Source organism: Garra rufa, chromosome 6 (genome assembly GCF_049309525.1).
Source record: "Garra rufa chromosome 6, GarRuf1.0, whole genome shotgun sequence".
In the NCBI taxonomy this organism is placed as follows: Eukaryota; Metazoa; Chordata; class Actinopteri; order Cypriniformes; family Cyprinidae; genus Garra; species Garra rufa.
The window spans coordinates 37,936,033-37,957,450 of NC_133366.1; the positions used below are offsets into that span (position 1 = coordinate 37,936,033).

Below are 21,418 nucleotides of genomic sequence, written 5' to 3' on the forward strand. Positions count from 1 at the left end.
ATACGGGCTTAAAGTGCACATTTTGAGCTTTAATTTTTAGGGCAGTCTTATCAAATTGGTAGAAAGGTTAAGGAATTACAGCTCTTTAATATGTACCACCCCCCTTTTTCAAGGGACCATAAGTAATTGGACAGTTGACTCAAAAGCTGTTTCATGGACAGTTGTGGACTATTCCTTATTTTTTTCTAAATCAATTAACCAGGTAAAAGGTTTGGAGTTGATTCTAAGTGTGCCATTTGTATTTGGAAGCTGTTGCTCTGAACCCATCATGCAGTCAAAGGAGCTCTGCATGGAGGTAACACAGACAATTGTTATGCTTCAAAAACAAAAGAAATGCATCAGAGATAGCAGGAACATTAGGAGTGGCCAAATCAACAGTTTGTCACTGTCAAAGTCTACAATCAAGAGAAGACTTCACCAGAGCAAAATAGAGAGGGTTTACCACAAGGTGCAAACAAGGCCAGATTAGACTTTGTCAAAAAACATTTAAAAAAGCCAGAACACTTCTGGAAAAGCATTTTTTTGGATTGCTGAAATTAAAATCAACATGTACCAGAATGACGGGAAGAAAAAAGTATGGAGAAGGCTTGGAACAGCTCATGATCCAAAGCCTACAACATCATCTGTGAACATGTTGAGCAGTGTAATGGCATGAGCATGCATGGCTTCCAGTGGCACTGGGTTACCGGTGTTTAGTGATGATGTGACAGAAGACAGAAGCAGCCGGAAGAATTCTGAAGTGTATAGGGATATACTGTCTGCCCAGATTCAGTTAAATGGAGCAAAGTTGTTTGGGCGGCTCTTCATAGTACAAATGGACGATGACCTAAAACATCCAGCAAAAGCAACCCAGGAGTTTTTAAAGGTAAAAAAGTGGAATATTCTGCAATGGCCAAGTCAATCTTCTGATTTCAAATTGATTGAACATCCATTTCACTTGCTGAAGACAAAACTAAAGGCAGAAAGACCCACAAACCAACAACAACTGAAGTCAGCTGCAGTAAAGGCCTGGCAAAGCACCACAAAGGAAGAAATCCAGTCTATGGTGATGTCCATGAGTTCCAGACTTAAGACAGTCATTGCTTGCAAAGGATTCTCAACAAAATATTAAAAATGAACATTTTATTTATGATTATATTTATTTGTCCAATTACTTCTGAGCCCCTAAAAATGGGGGGTCTGTGTATAAAAATGGTTGTAATTCCTTAGCATTTTATGATAAATTTTTGTTCAACCCCTTGAATTAAAGCTTAAAGTCTGCACTTCAATTTCATCTTGATTGAATCATTTTAAAACTATTCTAGTGGCATACAGAGCCGAAATTATGAAAAGTGTGTCAGTGTCCAAATATATATGGACCTGACTGTGTATATATATATATATATATATAACATTTTAAATAACTACATTAATTAAATATATAAAATAAATACGAAAAAATAATAATAAATAAAAGATTGTAGATAGATATATTTAAAACGTATATATTTTTATTTATTTAAAGGACCGCTATACAGGTATTATTGATAAGTTTTACTGAAAATAAATATATATTTTTTAGTTAAAATATAAAATATCAATAACTTTATAACTGAGTGTTATAAATAATTAAATAAATTAAACATTTTAAATGTATGAAAGCATAGTAATAAATAAATTATAGACAGATAGATAATAGATATTTACTTAATTATATTAAAAACATATTTATTTTTATAGATTTACATATTTTATTTATTATCACTGTTATAAAGGTTATATTTATATTTTTTTCTAAAAATTACTTAAATTAATTAGATTTTTTTCAGCAAAAAAATAAAATAATAAACAGGAAAGAATTATAATAAATGACAGAATTTAATTTTTTCAGTAAAAAAAAATAAAATATATAAATAACTATAACAGTGAGATTAACAGCCTTTACACACACACACACACACACACACACACTGAGAGACACATACATTTGGTCTTGGTCAGTCAATGTCTCTACATAACATAATCAAGGCTTTCAGGAAACGGCCACACAACTTCTTTCAAAACAGCAATTTCTTATGTCAGGAATCATACGCGCACACACACCTGACCCAGTTCCAGTGGGGTGGAGCAGCACATGTGTTTGAGCGTATGTGTAGAGATTGCTACAGCGGACACTGACGCACTCGGACATTCGGGCGCCGGTCACTCCCTCTGCAAACACACACACATAGACACACACACGCGTGCACACACGCACACTGGCCACTCCCTCTGTAAATAAGTGGTGTTTCTGCCCAGACCAACGCCTTGCAAGTATGCAAACACACATACATAAGTGGGTCAATAAGGCCGGTGCTTTCCTGCAGATGTCTGTCAACATGACCTCCTGCAAAACACCACACCCAACATACATACACAGACACACACACATACATTACCTCATTAACACAAACATTACTTCATTCAGCGCAGACACACACTTGTCAAGACACACCCAAATATAGAGAAACACACACACATACAAAAAAAAAAGGCGCTCTTGGCACGCAGTCTACTTTAAGGAAGTGTACTTGTATTACTGCACATTCACCAACATATGCTTTTCCGTAAACAAAAAGGTCAGTTCTTCAGAATCAGATACTGGACTCCTTTTAATTCAACATACAAACAGTCCACACAACTATGGAATACTGGTATTTGAGACTTTATATGTCACAACTGCAATTTTACTTCTTGGTTTATATCTCACAGTATGTTATAATATCTTATTTGAAACTTCATCTCACAATGACCTTTTTGAATTATTTTGAACTACCATAAACCATAAAAGTATCATAAAAGCAATCTTGTAATCTATTTTCCAAGTCATACGATAGATGTTTTTGTCATAAATTTTTATAACCTTCTCTCAGAGTAAGCTATACAATACGAAACTTTTTTTCTCCGGCAAACATAGTTAATTTGATATTGTTAAATTGATATTAAATACAACCATTAGTTGTAATTAAACTAAATTAATTAAACTAATAAAATTTTTGTTTAATTGTTACAGGATTTGTACAGATAATGGAAAAGGTAATTCCAGAACTTTTAAAGACTTTTCAAGCACTACTTTTTTATTTTCAAGGACTTCCGATATCTCAATTTTCAAACAATGTCTATTACAACTGAAGTATGTAAGGGATGATCAACGGTTTGCCGTGCATTAAAGGATTTTAAATGCACAACATGGAGACTAATAACCGCCCGACGTGAAGCAAATAAATCAAATAATTTGCGATCCACACTACAAAATTCCCATCTAAATCAAATGTTTCGTCATTTGTGATCCACGCTTCGAAGTCCGATTTGAATCAAATGATTCTCAATATTCAATTTAAAGTCCCAATCCAAGTCAAATAATTCGCAAACTCACTCCGAAGTTCCAATCTAAATCAAAAGATTTGCGATCCATGATTTAAAGTCCCGATCTGAATCAAATGAATTTCCGATATGCGATCTGAAGTCCCAATCTAAGTCAAATGATTCACAAACCGGCTTCGAAGTTCTGATCAAAATCAAATGATTTGCGATATGCGATTTGAAGTCCCAATCTAAAAACAAATGATTCGCGATGCGACTGGAGTGCTTCGAAACAGTGAACCATTTTGTGACACAATAATTTAACTGATTCAGAGTTTCGAAAAGACCCGTTTCACCCATATGCTTTTTAAAATCATTACAAGTGATGTAGAAATTCGAAAAAATGAACAGCTCTTTTAATTTGATCTGGCTTTTGCTAGTGAAACGCTTGAAATTAATGATTGAAGTCACAAGTTTGAATCAACTGGAGCGATTCCAGCATAAATTACCTAATTGATTTGGTTCATCTGTTCCTCTTTTCACGTCTTTTCCCATGTTTTCACATTTTCAGTACTATTAAATAGATTAGCTCGCTAGTTTTATGACATTAACCGAAATAAAGAGGGGAAAAAATTGAGAATTGCGTGAATTTTTGAGAATTTTGCATAAAGATACGTGCTTATTGAAAAAAAAACTAAATTGAATTTAACATTTGTAAGCACTTTTTCCAAGTACCTCTTTAGTAATATTGCTCTTTTGAAGGGTTTTCCAGGCCTTAAATTTCAAAAAGTCACTTCAAAAAGTACTTTAAGCACCTTGTACAAACCCTGTTGTTATGATTGTGTGTCCTTTTTTTATAATAAATTACATTTCCATGTAGGTAGTCATAATATAATTTTTGCTCACATTTGTTTTCCATTATAAAACGGTTAGTTCCATTCCTCAATTCTGATTGGTCAGCAGCTGTGTCGTATTCATGATACGGCACTGCTATGACCGCTTCACTCAACGGTTTTGTGTATAATTGAAACCCCTTAGCAACCACCCTTAGCAACGTAAACACAGCTGCAGCAGTTAGGGACTACTTTTTACAGCGGAAGGCAGTTCATGATTTTACTTTATGAAAACGTACAACTTAATATATATAGATTAATATATATTTTTGATTTTAATATTTTTATTGTGTGGTAACCGTTTTATAAAAGCAATAAGGTACTTGAGGCCGTGCTGTATCAAGAATAAATCACGGCTGAAGGGGTTGCAGGCACTCCGCTTCGCGTCGTGCCTAACAACGCCCTTCAGCCGTGATTTATTCATGATACAGCACGGCCTCTCGTACCTTATTGCTTAAATACAGTTGTGCTTACATTTGTTTCTGTTACAGTTTTGCTGTCTCTACTTATTATATTGTGTTTCTAGGAGTCCAAGCAAGCTTTTTGAAGCTTCAAAATCTTGAATACATTGACTTTCAATAGCTGAACAAAAGATAACTTTTTTTTTTTTTAATCTTTATTTTTGTTCCAGAGATGCATAAAAGTCTTAAGGCTCTGATAATGATGATAATTGAAATTTTTGGATAAACTATTCCTTTAACAAATTCCCAAAAACTTCTACACTGATGGCTATTCAAACTGGGTAGAAATAACACACTTGGCCTTTAAAGAACAGCACTGGTTTGTAACAACTGGGCTTCAATGCTATAATTAACAGGCATTTAATAAGTTAAACCACAGCGTGAATAATAAATCATGATTTCTCTCATTCACACTCACAGACACACCTAAGGGGTGTTTTGACATCCGGAGCAATATTTACTGAGGTACTGCCAAGTCTAATGAGCTACCAACTTCAAAATAACAGACATGATTTGCTGTTTTGGCAGTTCAAGAAAGAGACATAAAACAGGTAAAGAAAAGAAGAGAAGCAAGCACTGACAGAATCATGTCTGGGTGCGGAGGAAACAAGAAAAGTCATAATCACTGTAATTCTGTTTCTCCGCCAAAAGAAACATGAAATGTAAGTCCTGTCAGTTATCAAGTCAATCACATGAGTTCTTTATCAAGTCAGTAAGAGCAAGAGCGCCACCTGGTGGACATCAACAGTCGCCACGGCATGTAGAAGCACTAACTGCAGTGTAAACTGTAAAGTGTAGTTGATATAGGTGATGTTTTGCATGAATGTACCCTACTTGTATATTTAACTAGAGTGTTACCTTTGGAGTCTGAGCCCTTCTGTGGTGTAGCGACTCTTAAGAAGATCTGTTGTCTCCAGGAGTGTCTCCGGCTACGCAATGGACTGTCATCACCAACCACACACACTGCTCCAGGACTGGAGAGGGCCGCCACATCACTAAACACACATAGAAATACATAAGCTTAAGTATCCATTTACAAATACAGTTGAGGTCAAAAGTTTACATACACCTTGCAGAATCTGCAAATGTTAATTATTTTGCCAAAATAAGTGATCATACAAAATGCATGTTATTTTTATTTAGTACTGACCTGAATAATATACTTCACATAAAAAATGTTTATATATATATAGTCCACAAGAGAAAATAATAGTTGTTCATGAATCCCTTGTTTGTCCTGAACAGTTAAAACTGCCTGCTGCAGGTCCCACAAATTGTTGGAAATTGTTGGGTATCTGAACCCTTTTCAACAACTGAGGGAGTCATATGCAACTATTACAGAAGGTTTAAACACTCATGCATAAGAGCCAGGGGTGAAAACTTATTGAATTTGAAAATCAGGATAAGTGTAACTTATTTTGTCTTTTAGGAAACATGTAACTATCCTCTGTAGCCTCTGAAGGCCAGTACTAAATGAAAAAACAACAACATATATTTACATCTTCATTCTGTTCAAAAGTTTACACCCCTGGCTCTTAATGCATTGCTTTTTTTTTCTGAAGCATCAGTGAGTGTTTAAATCTTCTGTAATAGTTGCATATGAGTCCCTCAGTTGTCCTCAGTGTGAAAAGATGGATCTCAAAATCATACACACATTGTTGAAAAGGGTTCAAATACACAAAAATAGATCTGTCTATCTAATATGAAATAACACTGTAATAAAATAACATCAGAAATGATACTTCCAGTATAAAGACTTGATTTTATCCAACAGGAAATTACTGGATTGAATTGTTACACACCAGAATAATTATAAATTACTAAATTATGTAGGTATGCACAATAAAATAAGTACTATATAGGCTATCAAGCTTATATTAGAGATTCTGTTTGTTATTTATTAACATATCTGTAATTTTTAATGTACCCTTGCTACTATCCAACACTTACTTCATCTAATAATTCATCACCGTTAATTGTAATGTTTTGGAAATCCTAAAATGTATCATTATATAGTGTATATAATAACGCTTTGCTTTATTATTTTACATTTAAATGTGTTTTATTCACAAACATTAGGCTATCCATTTTTATGGTTTCAAAATAAAAAATATCTTAGCATAACAGTCTATTCCTGTGACCAAAAAAACACATTAATAAAAACTCTGCTGCAGAACGAGTAATCAATGTGTTGATTTTTTGTGCACATCTTAATTCATCACAGAAACGCTTATTCCTTTTCTTATCTAAACAAGTACTTATCCACATGAGCCTCTGTGGCAGGTGCAGAAAAACAACATAGATGGAAGACAGAAAAATGGAAAGATGGATTGGCAGATTGTGAAGAAACAACAGAGTACCTCTTCCTCTGAGAGTCACTGGTATCATCACTTTCCACTACAGGGGCCAGAAATTTGAGGAAATTTGGAACAGAGGAGGAGGAGTGTAATCTCGCTCTAAAGCCACTCAGCCCTGATGGACTGAGAGATAGAGCGTGAGAAAAAGAGAGAAAGAGAGAGAGGCCACAGAGTAAAGGAGTGAGACAGAGAGTCACTGTAATGAACAGCCTCATTAGACTGAAACACAAAAGTGAAATCTATCTTGTTCTTGTTCTAGCAGAACTGAACACATTGGGGTGAATTCACCAGCTGTGTAAATTTAATGTGTGGTATTTGGTAGTAAAACCTTGTGTTTTATTCATGTAATAATTGAATGGACTCGAAGCGTGGATCGCAAATCATTCAATGCACAGAATGATTCAAGAACCTGCTCTGCAGTTCTGTTCTAAAACAAATGATTTGCGATACACTCTCCGAAGTTCCAATCTAAATCAAATGATTTGCGATACATGACTTGAGGTTCCGATCTAAATCAATTGATTCGCAATACGCAAAGTTCCGATATAAGTCAAATGATTCGCAAATCCTGATCTAAATCAAATGATTTGCAATAAGCAAATTTAAAGGCCCGATCTGAGTCAAATGATTTGGGGAAACACAACCCGAATGGAGCACTTCGAAACTGTAAACCATGTTGTGACACAATGGTTTTTAAATGTTTTTTTTTAAATCAAGTGATGTCGAAATTTGAAAATGAATGGCTCTTTTAATTTGATCTGGTTTTTGCTAGTGAATCGTTTGAAATGATAAGTCGTCTCAAATTTGAATCAATGGGAGCAGTTCCAGCTTAAATGACTCACTCAATTGATTTGGTTCATCTGTTCCTCTTTTTGTGTCTTTTGCCATTTTTACACAACACTGTCAGTACTACTACTGGTTCAGCTCGATACTTTTTGCCTATTTCAGTTCATGTCATAAAACTATGATGTTTTTTAATTGAATGAAAAGATGTGCTTATTAAAAAAAGTTAACACTTATTTCATAGATACACTGGCTTTCAATAATTCAAGCACTTTTCAACTATCTCTTTAGGAATACTGCTATTTTCAAGGGTTTTCCAGGCCTTACAATTCAAAAAGTCAAATTCAAATACGTCAAGCACTTTTAACCCCTTGTACGAACCCTGCCAGTCTGAATTAGAAGTACAAAATGAGGATTTGTAAAGAAAAATGTTGGAGGATTTCGATATAAGTCAAGAGAAGATTGGTTTTCGTTGGCTATAAACAAAACTTAGTTCTCACAAGACTAGCATATTCTCTTTTGCTATGCCTATGTACTACATCATTCGCTGGATCACTACTCTCTCATGAACTTGTGCACGACAGTTAGCGGAAGCTAGAGATTATAAAGTTTAGAAAGCTTTAAGTATGGATATCTTTCTTACACAAACACATCAATACACTTCCTTTATTCACTTTATTTAACTACCTTTATTAACCCATGTGGAGCACTTTTTATGATGCATGGATGCAGTTTTTTGGCCATCAAAATCATAAACCCCTTTCACTGCCATTATAAAGCCTGGATATTTTTAATAAAACTCCAATTGTATTCATCTGAAAGAAGGAAGTCATATACACCTAGGATAGACTAAAATAAATAAAAGGCAATTTGTGCAAATTTGTGCAATATTATGTCGACTTTGAGTCTAACTTAACCACATCAAGGTAGTCGCTTGCATCTTGAACAACTTAGCAGTCAGAATCAGCCTGCAAGTTCAATTTATTTTTAATGAAATCTCCCCAATGTGTTTTCACTAACTTTTAGACAAAAAGCACAGAAACTTCAGAGGAAAGAAAGACAATTTTATAGGGGGGGGGGGGGGGGTTCCCTGACTTCCCTGTTAATGACAGTAGTGCAGAGAAAGGAGAGGACACATAGACACAGACACCTCACCTCCGCTTGAGGGGTCGGGTGGAATGATCAAGAGCAAAAGCACGAGGCCTCAATGGGCGCTGACACACAGGAGAAGAAGAGGCCGGAGGGAAGGAAGGACTGATGAAAATACAGAAAGGATGGAAAAATAAAGGCAGGCGCAAAGGAATACAAAGCAGAGATGCACAGAATGAAAAAAGCAAAGCACACAGTGATCGAAGTCAGTGTTTTTCAACCACTGTGCTGCGGTACACAGGTGTGCTTTGGGAAATTATTCAATTTCACCTAATTGGTCTAAAACATTTTTTGAAAACTAAGAAGTTATTGTCTGCGAATAATGTGCCATTGTCGAGTGTCTGCGGTGTCTAGTGACACCGGCAGAGTAATCATGTCATACTCTTCCATATCAGTAGGCGGCAGTAGATAGCTAATTGCCTGTTTATTTGATTCCTATTCAAGACACTTTGATAAGAATGACTGTATATTGTTAATTGCGCTTTTTATTTGAAAGAAGAAGAAATATGAAAGATCATAAAATACTTTTTCTTTGTGTTTATTTGATTCCTGTTCAAGACACTTCGATAAGAATGGCTGTGTTTTGTTAATGTAGGCTACAGTGTTTCATTTTTTTACAGTTTCGATTGTTGGTGTGCCTTCTGATTTTTTATTTTTATTTTTTTTGATTAAAATTGTACCTTGGCTCAAAAAAGGTTGAAAAACACTGATCTAAGTTCACACTGCAGACTAAAAAGTATGATGATGTAAGAACAGAAAACAGAATTCCACACACTCCTCTCTAAAAGCATCTCCCAAAGTGACTAAATGACAGGAGTCTGTCATTGACATTGCACAGAGTTTGCATTTGAAAATGCAAATATTCAACTTTAATTCTATTTGAATTAAATCAATTGGAAAACACAACTGCAATTTGAATTTGCAATTGTGGTTTGGATTTTGCACAGAAACAAACTATGTACAATGATCGAAAGAAGCAGCTAGAACACACACACAAACACACACTCTGTCTCACTTGCTCTGATGTGGGGAATCTGTGCTGACAGAGTAGTGTCGGACCAGTTTGGGCTTGGTGGAGGCAGTAGGTCGTAGAGGGGGGAGGCTCGGCTCAGAGGACGAGATGGGAGAGTGACTAATTGTGCTTGCACGTCTCCTGAAACCCTGAGGCGGGCTCTCAGGACCCTCATGACCTCCCGCTGAGCCTTCTAGACGCTTCAGATCCCCTGTGGAATTGTGGGAGCGGAGTGGACTGGAGGGAAGGAAAGAGCAAAGGGACTCCTCCAATGATGCTTCCTTAACAAACAAAACAGAACACGTCAACGACCCTGCGGAAACAGAAGCTTGTAAAGAAGCTATTTTAAAAGAAAAATGGTTCCCGTGAATGCTTATCACATCCAAATCCAAGCTTTGAAATGGTAGTGTAAATATATATTTTTCAAATGAAAATGAATGCAACCTGAAGTAGCAACGTGGCCACGACATGTGTATTCATTTTTAATCATTTAAATAATAAAAAAGTGAAAAAGACTGCAACGCTCTTAAGAAAAAAAGTGAATGGCCAACTATTAACAGGATTTTACTTAAAGGAGTAGTTCACATTCAGGACAAAAATGAACAGATAATGTACTCATCACGATGTTCATGTCTGTCTTTCTTCAGTCATAAAGAAATCGCTGTTTTACCTTTTTTTTTCTAAAGGTCATTTGACCTCCTTTGCAGGTTCACGTCGTAAACACTGGGTCGGTACTTCTGCAGCAATGTAGGATGATTTTGAAGTTGGAGGAGAAAATTAGATAGGAGTTTTTCTAACTAACTGTCATAAACAGGAATACACACAGTTCACGCACAGCTAGACCAAGACGAGAAGAGCATTTGCGGTTATATAGTATATAAATTGTTTTTTGTTTTTTTTTAGAAAATAACAGATCGTTTCGCTAGATAAGACTCTTCTTCCTTGGCTGGTATTGTTAAAAGCCCTTTAAAGCATTTAAACTGCATTTTGGAAGTTCAAACTCGAGGGAACCATACATATCCATTATATGTAGAAAAATCCTGAAATGTTTTTCTCAAAAAACTATTTCTTCATGACTGAAGAAAGAAAGACATGAACATCTTGGATGACAAGGGGGTGAGTACATTATCTGTAGTTTTCTTGTTCTGGAAGTGAACTACTCCTTTAACTTTATATCCTCATCAAAACCATTTTCAAAGGTATTTTGATGAGCCAGTCTTAAATGACGTTAAAATATATTGATAACGTAGGAGTTCTGCTGACCTGATTTGTGCTGTTCAGTGTGGTGGAGCTGGAGGAGTTGCTCTCTCCTTCACTGTTCTCCCGCTGGGATTTAGACTTGCTGCTGCCCTATTACATGGAAACATAATTTTCCCATAAATCACACGTATCTCCCTACAATCCATAAGTCCTTTAGTCTACTCAAAATGTATAAAATGTTTGCATACCTTCCAGATCCCCTCAAGTGATTCAGTGAGGGATCTTTTCGCTCTAGTCTTGAGGTCCTCCAGACGCACACGACTGGAACTGATACTGCTTTCAGCATTCACAGCAACCTCCTGAGAAGTCAAACACATCCATGCATTCAGTCTTGCATCTAGAGTAGTGGCCAAAATTATTAGAACACTAAAACTTTCACCAGCTTAAAATGGTTTTAAGTCAGTTATTATTATCTTTTGCTGTAGTGCGTCAGTAGGTTATATAATGTTACATTTCCAAACATTAATTTTGCCATTAATTGTAATAATCCAGTGAGATTTTTGTTTGCACAAGGAGTCTGACAACAGCCAGTGCTCCTCACAGAAATCTGATCTCACCATCATCCAGTCTGTCTGGAATGACATGAAGAAACAGAAGAAACAGAACAAACTAAGACAGACTAAATCCAGAAGAACTGTGGCAACGTCTCCAAGATGCTTCAAGAAACCTACCTGCAAAGCTACAGTACTGTTACAAGTTAGGCAATTGTGTAAAAATGCTGTAAAATGGGATGCTGTCAAAATAATGTCATAAAAAGATTTTCTTTATCAATTAACTTCTATCAACTAAATTAAATCAACATTTGGTGTGACTATCCTTTGCATTTAAAATAGCTTTGGCCCTAGGTGCACTTGTGCATAGTTCTTCAGGTAGCTTTGCAGGTAGGTCTCTTGAAGTATCTTGGAGACGTTGCCACAGTTCTTCTGGATTTAGTCTGTCTCAGTTTGTTCTGTTTCTTCAGATGAGATCAGACCTCTGCGTGGAGCACTGGCTGTTGTCAGACTCATTGTGCAAACAAAAATCTCACTGGATTATTACAATTAACGGCAAAATGAATGTTTGGAAATTTCCTACTGACACACTACAGCAAAATATAAAATAACTGACTTAAAATTGTTTTTGAGCTGGTGAAAGCACTAGTGTTCTATTTTGGCCACCACTGTACATTCATACCCCAAAAGCTCCCAAGAGTTTAATTTTAGTTAAGTGTAATATTCACTTTTCACTTTCACATTTAAAACAGAAAGACATAATGGGAGTCTACAAAAATCTTGATGACATTAAATGGAGGTGTACCTTTTTTGTTTGTCCGTTGTGTGTATGAGTGTGTGTCTTTTGTCTCTCCTCGTACAGTCGTCTTAGACTTGACACAATCAACTCGTTCTCTTCTTGATCTGACTTAGGCCTGGCTTTCTATTCAAACATACAAGCAAAGGTTTTATTTGAGCAAATTTCCACAAGGTGGCATCATTGATCTTACAGAACACACACTTGGTCAGTGAGAAATGCGACCAGCAGAGAGCAGAAAGAATTTATTCAGTATTTTTTTTAGACTAAAACATCAATTTAAGCTAGCCTGAGGACTAAAACTATTACATACATAAAAGTTATGTGAAAAAAGGGTTATATTAAAATCAATATATTTTAATCAAAAGTTAAATTTAAATTAATACTGTAAAGACAACTTTTTGTAAGTTGCGCCTTCAACCTTAAATCTAAATGTCTGCCTAAATGTCAATAATGTCGATAATGCTCAGATGATATCAGTCTGCTCATCAGGATGTGTAGACGTTTAGGTTTGAGTGTGGTTTCAGGATGCTAGACAAGTGGACTAACTGGTTTAATTTATACCAGTCACACCCTCTGAACAAAACAACACACATTCCTTAAATGCCGCTCTTAAAGGATTTGACACACACTGCTAATCCTTAGAAGAGGGAAGCTAAGTGTATTTGTGTAGTGTGTTATAGCGGTTTTAAGTTTGGAATAACTGAACTCACCATGGTGCTCTCAAACACAGCTGCCTGCTCCTGATTATCCAGACCTGCCAAATGCTTCTGCAGTTCCAGCTTAGCTTTGGATGGATGAAGACCTGCACATAAACACAGAGTCATGCCTTGCACAAAGAAACAAACAAGTATGCACTGCTGCAGCCCATAGAATGAATACATTAATACATCTATTATTCTAATTTATGTTCTGAATAAGCAATTTTTTAGTTCTACAAGTATACTGCAAAAAAATATTTATCTTACCTAGTTATCAAAAAAATTCTTAAATTAAGACGCATTTACTAGACAAGCAAAATTACATAAGATAATTAATCTTGTTTTGAGCAAAATGGACTTAATTTAGTTTTTTCACTCTGAAAACAAGTAAAATTATCTGCCAGTAAGGCAAGTAAAATATTCAAGAGTATTTGACTTGCCCCACTGGCAGATAATTTTACTTATTTTTAACTTTATTTAGTTTTTCTAAAGACTAAATATCTTATGTCATTCTGCTTATCTAGTAAATGCATCTTAATTTAAGAATTTTTAGATATTTTAATTAGAAACAAGACAAAAACACTAAGTAAGATAACGCTTTTTTGCAGTGTAGTATTAAGGGGATTGTTCATATAAAAATTACAACCGTCATACTTTAAAATCGGTATGATTTCCATTTGTTCCATGGAACACAAAAAGATAATGTTAGGAAAATTTTCCCACTGTCCTTTTCATAAAATAAAGGCATAGTGATCAATGTGGCGATAAGTGCCAAAAAGAGTAAAAAATCATTATAAAAATAGTTTAAAATAGACCATATGACTATTTTTATGATAATGTTTTTAGTTCAGAAGCTGAATAACTACTAGCTACACTACAGTTGGGGTCAGTATATTTTTATTTTTATTAAATAAATATTTTTATTCAGCAAGGATGCATTAAATTGATAATAAAAGTGGCAGTAAAGACCTTTACATTGTAACAAAGACACTGTAAATATATTTAAAATAAATGCAGTTCTTTCTATTCAACAAAGAATCCTGAAAAAATGTGTAAGGGGTTCCACTTCCAGAACAAAAATCTTACAAATAATGTACTCACCCCCCAAGTCATCCAAGATGTTCATGGCTTTTTTTCTTCAGTTGTAAAGAAATTATGCTTTTTGAGGAGAACATTTTAAGATTTTTCTCCATATAGTGGGCTTCTATGGTGCCCCGTGTTTGAATTTCCAAAATGCAGTTTAAATGCGGCTTCAAACGATCCCAAATGCGGTTGTAAACGATCCCAGCCGAGGAAGAAGGGTCTCTTCTCATTGTTTTTTTATTTGTATTTTTTTTAATCACAATTTATATACTTTTTAACCTTAAAACGCTTGTCTTATCTTGCTTTTCCTGAACTCTTGTTTTTTTCGGTTGAAGACAGTTAGGGTTTGTCGAAAAACTCCCATCTCATTTTTCCTTCAAAATCATCCTGCATCGCTGTTTTACCTTTTTTGTTAAGGGCGTTTGATCTTTGCAAGTTCACTTTGTAAACACTGGGTCAGTACCTTTGCAGCGATGTAAAGAAAGTTCAGAAAGTTTAAAACCGCATTTAAACTGCATTTTGGAAGTTCAAACTTGGGGCACCATAGAAGTCCACTATATAGAGAAAAATCCTGAAATGTTTTCCTCAAAAAACATAATTTCTTTACGACTGACGAAAGAAAGACATCCTGGATGACAAGGGGGTGAGTACATTATCTGTAACTTTTTATTCTGGAAGTGAACTTCTCCTTTAACATTGATAATAAAGGCTTCTTGATCAAATCGGCAAAAATGATGATAGAATTGTACTTTTTGGATTAACTATTTCTTAAAGGGCCAGTGAAGTGGTTTGAAACGTAATGAGTTGACGTAATTTCAACTGAAACAGGCAGACAGGGCGGGACATATCAAGAAGCCCCACCCCCTTTTTAAAATAGCCAATAGTGTTTTGTTTATATTACAGCTTCGGCCAGAGCCGTTTAGCTCAGTAAAGCCAAATTTGACAGCTTATGATAGCCACAATCTCATTCATACCGCATTATCTATATATAAAATAGCATTATGTTAGAATTCAAATGTGTCCGATGATGAATGTGTCTGTATGATCTGCTCCATGCTATCGTGTCTCTGGACCGGAGCAGGCTGTGTGTGCACTACGGCAATTTGTGTTAGAACCTCTGACATGTGCGGAAAAAAAAAAGGGATACAAAAAGAAAGAGTACTGAGCTGACGCATGGATAAAACATGATAGACATGAGTGATATGACAAACAGTGGATGTCTCACCCTCTATTCTGTCACACAGTTTGTGCAGCTGCTGCAGGGGACAACTGTCACACTGCTGACTCTGGGTCCGACTGTTCTGCTGGAGGGCGGCCACAGAGAACGCCTGCTTTAAAGTCAACATGATCTCATCCACCTAAACATAAAAGAGTGACAATCACACAAAGCAGCTGATGGCATCTGACTTGACAGTTCAGAAAGTGTTTAGAGAACAATAACTGCATCCTGTAGAAGTATACTATTACAGCTATAAAATTACATGAAATAACATTTCATAATGATAGTCTTTGAACTGTATTAGTATCAATTGACTGAACAAGAACATACATTTCTGTCCTCTCTAAAGCAACTATTCTGAATATGTTTTTCACACTGAAACAATGCATTCATCTATGTATCCATGGTTCTCACCAGAGCTTCGTTAGCACACTGGAAAACATAGCAAACAAACTGACAGCCTCCACATTCCACCGACTCCCTGCATATGAAGCCAAAGTGGTCCACATGACGAATACCCTGAAGAAAGAAAAATAAAACGTCATAAGGGAAAAAAGGGCAAAGAGGCCAACTAGACACAACTAAAATACTTTTCGAAAGTTAGGGTTAGTAAGACTTTTGAATGTTTTTGAAATTATTTACCTCACTCAGGTTGGATTTATTTGATTAAAATACAACAAAAAGTAATTGTATAATATATTACAATTTAAATATATTTTAAAATGTTATTTATTCTTGTTAAGGCAAAGTTGAATTTTCAGCAGCTATTACTTCAGTCTTCAGTGTCACATGATCCTTCAGAAATCATTCCAATATGCAGATTTCGTATTATTATCAATGTTGGAAACAGTTGTGGAAACCGCGATACATTTTTTTCAGGATTCTAAGTTTCATAAAAAGTTCAAAAGAACAGCACTTACTTGAAAGACTCTACCGTTAAAAAGTTTGGGATCAGTAAGAAAGATTTAAATGTTTTTTAAAGAAGGCTTTTCTGCTCATCAAGGCTGCATTTATTGAATAAAAAATACAGAAAAAAGGCTAAATAGTATGGCAATTTGAAATGTGGTTTTCTATTTTAATATACTTAAAAATAGAATTTATTTTTGTGATGCAAAGCTGAATTTTCAGCATTATTACTTCAGTCTTCAGTGTCAAAAGATCCTTCAGAAATCATTCTAATATACCGATTCATTATCCATGTTGGAAACAGTTGTGCTGCTTAATATTTTTTTTAAAACCTGTGACACTTTTTCAGGTAAATAAAATGCTAAAAAGAACTGAATTTATTTAAAATAGAAATATTTTCGAACAATATACACTGTCGTTCAAAGTTTGGGGTCAGTCATTTCTTTCTTTCTGTTCTATTCGACAAGAATGTGTTCATTTGATCAAAAATGATAGTAAAGACTTGTTAGAAATGATTTTGATTTTAAATAAATGTTCTTTTTATCCTTATATTCATCAAAGAATCCTGGAAAAAGTATCACAGGTCCAAAAAAATATTAGGCAGCACAACTGTTTGCAACATTAATAATAAATCAGCATATTAGAATGTTTCTAAAGGATTATGTGCAGTGTTGTTTTCGCCACTTTTTTTCATGACGATAACGAGACGATGACGAGATAAAAATGGCTCGTTGATGACTAAAACATGACGAGACGTGTGTGAGTTTTCGTTGACGAGACGAGAATAGACGAAAATGTTAGTGGGTGGTCCGTCAGACGTTTAAAATGCATGACATTTCTGCTTATTGTGCATGCCAATCAAAACCTAAAACGTATCTGCCGCTATGGCAAGCCATTTTAGCATTAAATACTCTTTGCCATACTAGTATGGCAAGCCGTTTTAGCATTCCATCCTTGTTTGTCTTTTATGTTTTAAAACATTCCTTCATCATTGTAATTATCGGTGAAAATAGTCGATCCGGAAGCTCACATTGTGTTGAACTATAGATCTGCTATTTTCAGAACTTACAAGTGACACTACCCAACAGCAAAATACTTACTGACCTACATTAATTTGTTATAAAAGACTACTTTTTCCCCTTTTTTGACTAAAACTACACTAAAATCTTTTTGACTTTTCATCGACTAAAACTAGACTAAAACCTTTTTGACTTTTCGTCGACTAAAATTGGACTAAAACTATCACATATAGAAGTGACTAAAATTTGACTAAAACTAATAAGCATTTTAGTCCAAAAGACTAAGACTAAGACTAAATCTAAGATGGTTGTCAAAAACAACACTGATCATGTGACACTGAAGACTGGAGAAGTGGCTGATGAAAATTCAGCTTTGCATCACAGAAATAAATTATATTTTAAAGTATATTAAAATAGAAATTGTTATTTTAAAATCACAATAATATTTCATAATATTACTTTCTCTGTATTTTTGAGCAAAAAAGGGAACTTTGATGGTCAAAAGAGACTTAAAAAACAAAAAGAATCTTACTGATCCCAAACTTTTGTAACATTATAAATGTCTTTACTGTCACTTCTGGTCAATTTAATGCATCCTTGCTGAATAAAAGCAATCACGTCTTCATTCAAAAGCATTCAAAAGAAATTTGACGTTTAATACTGTGAACCACCTACTAACAGGCTGCAATACCTGATTTGGCAAATATGTTTAAATACTACAATGCAGCATGTGAATAAAAATACAAGACAGGTCTGGACAAGCACAAAGACGAAGCGCTGATTTCTTATTAGCTTTCATTCAGCTATTTTAATTACGTTATGAATGTGTTCTTGCTCAATCATGCCTGATTGTTGATCAGATTTCTATTTGAGAAAAAGTCATTATGTTGACGTAAGATGTTTAATTAGCTGCAAAAACAACTCGGCATCAACATGACAGAACAAACCTGAGAACAGAAGGAAATCTCTCTGAAGCTCTTCTCTATGGCCACTTTCTTAGTGTCAGGACTCACGAGAAAGATCTGAGAGCGGCCAATCTGCAACAGACAGACATGCATTCATAAATAATATCTGTGTATTAGGTAAAAAAGGATGGAAAGTGAAACTCTCCTCGCACAGAGTAAACATACGCATTAAAGTCATTAATGAAGGTTTTCCTGGAATGCTGACCAAGTGAGGTCAAAGCTGAGGCTGTTTTACAGTGTAAATATCATGTTTTTGAAATTCAAATCAGTATGTGTGTGTGTGTGTGTGTGTGTGTGTGTGTGTGTGTGTGTGTGTGTGTGTGTGTGTGTGTGTGTGTGTGTGTGTGTGTTTTAGTTTCCATTAGATGACCATACACATATTTGCTCCATGAGACCAGATCTCTTTGTAACCGTTATATTTGAGCCGCCTTCAGTTTTCCTCTACTACAGATGAGATCATAACTTCATAGTTTTAGATACACCAAGCATTTATTCAACCAGATATTCATTTATAAGCTCTATGATGTCTTGTTGCTTGATAATGCATTTCAAGACTCTGACAGGGTGATCAGGACCGGGAGTTGCTTATTACAAGTCTACTTGCAACATAGTTAAAATGATTAGACACAAAATATCAATTTGAGTTTTTTTATTTGCTGATTAAAAGCAAAGCTTCTGTGAAGAAAAACAGTCGCTAGCGAGCAGCTTTGAGCCTAGACGAGCAAACAAGTTCAAACAAGATGAACATTTAAGGGACACTGTACGGTCGTATCACTTATTAAACAGCTTTTCGCCACATAAATAATGATTTGAGTAAGAAACTTTTTTTAAATCTTATGCGCTTATCTTATAATCCATTACAATGTACAAAACAATTGTTCTAGCAACAAGACAAAGACTTTACAACAATATTACCATAGACCTACTATTAATACTAAAGTCCTCCAGTTTCATTTTACAGTAAATAAGATGGCACCAGCTGCATTTGAATGAAATGAAATGAGAAACTGTTGCAACTGATCAACCAGAACCAAGCATTTCCAAGAGAGATGTAATAATCTTAAGTATATACTAAACAAAATAATACTTTTCATAATCCTTTAGAAGACATCCCAACGTGTTTCTGCAGAGCTTCAGAGATGATGTTGTGTTTATGAATCACTTTGTTTGTTTATTTAAATGAGGAATCATCTCAATTAATGCCAGTAAAGTATGGAGTTCTGCAAGGATCTGTCTTAGGCCCTCTGCTTTTTTCAATATACACTACCACGATTTTTAATGTTTTCTCTTCTGCTCACCAAGCCTGCATTTATTTGACTCAAAGTATAGTAAAAACAGTACAATTTTGAAATATTTTTACTGTTTAAAATAACTTTTCTATTTGAATACATTTTAAAATGTAATATTTACTTGTGATTTCAAAGCTGAATTATTAGCATCATTACTCCAGTCACATGATCCTTCAGAAATGATTATAATATTTTCATTTACTGGCCAAAACACATTTATTATTACTATGTTGAAAACAGCCGAGCAGGTTTTTTTTTTTTTTTTTCAGAACAACGTTTATCTAAAATAGAAATCTTTTGTAACATTACAAATGCCTTCATCATTACTTTTGTAATAAATTATATTAAAAAAAATATTCAAATAGAAAACATTTAAAATAAAAAATATTTCAAAATTGTACCATTTCGCTGTACTTTGGATCAAATAAATGCAGGCTTGGTGAGCAGAAGAGACTTCTTTAAAAAAACATTAAAAACCTTACCGTTCAAAAACTTTTGACTTGTGGTGTAAGATGTTCATTTAAAAACATCTCTAACAGATCTCAATGAGTACTTCTTTCTGAACTTACGCACAATCATTAAAAAAAAACTAACAAAATAACATATTCAATTCAGACTTCAAACTCACAACTCAGCTAAAATATAATTTCTTTTGCAGCACAGCCACAAAAGAGTGAAGGAAACACTGGTCTGAAATATGGACACAAGCTATTCTGTCACTTTGCATAAGATCACAGTCTGTTCACAATTTTTAGAGAACATTACCAAACATGCACACATTGTGACCATTTCTTCCCCTGTGGATGATTGCTCACAGTCTCTAAAAATATATTACACAATAGCAAACACATCACCACACATGTGGTCTTAACTTCCTTATCAAGAAAGGACCAAATAAATAAAATAACAGAGTGGCTGCAATGCAGTTTCATAAAACTGAGGCTGCTGGTGCAGGCAATTTAGTATTTATTTTAAAATTGTTAACTGTGACGACTCATCATTATTGCTAGGTAATTTCCTGCAGAGGAGCTGACAGTTTCCTGTCCGCCAGAGAAACAGGAAGTGCTGATCAGATTTGGCCAACAATATGTGTTGCTTGCTGTGTGCATTTTGAACAATAAATGACACAGCACAATCCGCATTTTAACTTTTGCTTTTGGGTCAGACTTTAGAGAGCAGGACATACGGGTTTCTGAAAAAGATATTCTTTGCAGTTTGTAACATAGCTATCCTTCAATGTAAACAGTCTGCAAAGTTGTTAATCAAAAAAGTGCATGATAAATAAAGACACTGAAAGTAAGTTTGTTTTGTTTTCACTGCCGAAAGATGATAATGTGAAGCATTCAGTGGTTAAAATTATAATTTTTTCCACGATACCACAACAATACAATTCAAACCTTTTGATGTATGCTTATCATTTTACTAAGGATTGCTTCTTTAATCTTGCTGAGAACGTGGGATTCGCTAAAGGCTTGTCTATGAAAGTTAAGTCTGTACCTTCTTTATTTGGACCAACAAGCGTCTCCGAAGCACAGCCTGTAAGTATTAAGGATGCACCGAATATTTGGAAACCGTAATTATACGGCTGAAAATAGCACAAAAAAAAAAAAAGCTCTTTCGGTGTTCGGCCGAATAAGCAAAAAGGCCAAATAAATTATACCGAACAATGACGTGATGTGATCGAATAGAGGCACGCACTAATGCAGTATAGCT

At 34.9% G+C, this 21,418-nt stretch overlaps 1 protein-coding gene across 4 annotated transcripts in view; it reads right to left on the minus strand.

Moving 5' to 3' along the window:
* Nucleotides 1–21,418, minus strand: part of tbc1d1 (TBC1 (tre-2/USP6, BUB2, cdc16) domain family, member 1) — an 88,008-nt gene that overhangs the window by 36,948 nt on the left and 29,642 nt on the right. For 3 of the 4 annotated variants that reach the window (XM_073842824.1, XM_073842825.1, XM_073842826.1), the window contains exons 4-14: nucleotides 18,399–18,488; nucleotides 15,941–16,045; nucleotides 15,533–15,665; nucleotides 13,237–13,328; nucleotides 12,533–12,649; nucleotides 11,425–11,535; nucleotides 11,240–11,326; nucleotides 9,980–10,257; nucleotides 8,971–9,069; nucleotides 7,036–7,155; nucleotides 5,534–5,670 (exon numbers count right to left, since the gene is read on the minus strand). In XM_073842824.1, the coding sequence (XP_073698925.1) occupies nucleotides 5,534–5,670; nucleotides 7,036–7,155; nucleotides 8,971–9,069; nucleotides 9,980–10,257; nucleotides 11,240–11,326; nucleotides 11,425–11,535; nucleotides 12,533–12,649; nucleotides 13,237–13,328; nucleotides 15,533–15,665; nucleotides 15,941–16,045; nucleotides 18,399–18,488 (1,369 nt within the window). The remainder of the gene's footprint in view (nucleotides 1–5,533; nucleotides 5,671–7,035; nucleotides 7,156–8,970; nucleotides 9,070–9,979; nucleotides 10,258–11,239; nucleotides 11,327–11,424; nucleotides 11,536–12,532; nucleotides 12,650–13,236; nucleotides 13,329–15,532; nucleotides 15,666–15,940; nucleotides 16,046–18,398; nucleotides 18,489–21,418) is intronic. The other variant, XM_073842827.1, reaches the window with a different exon arrangement.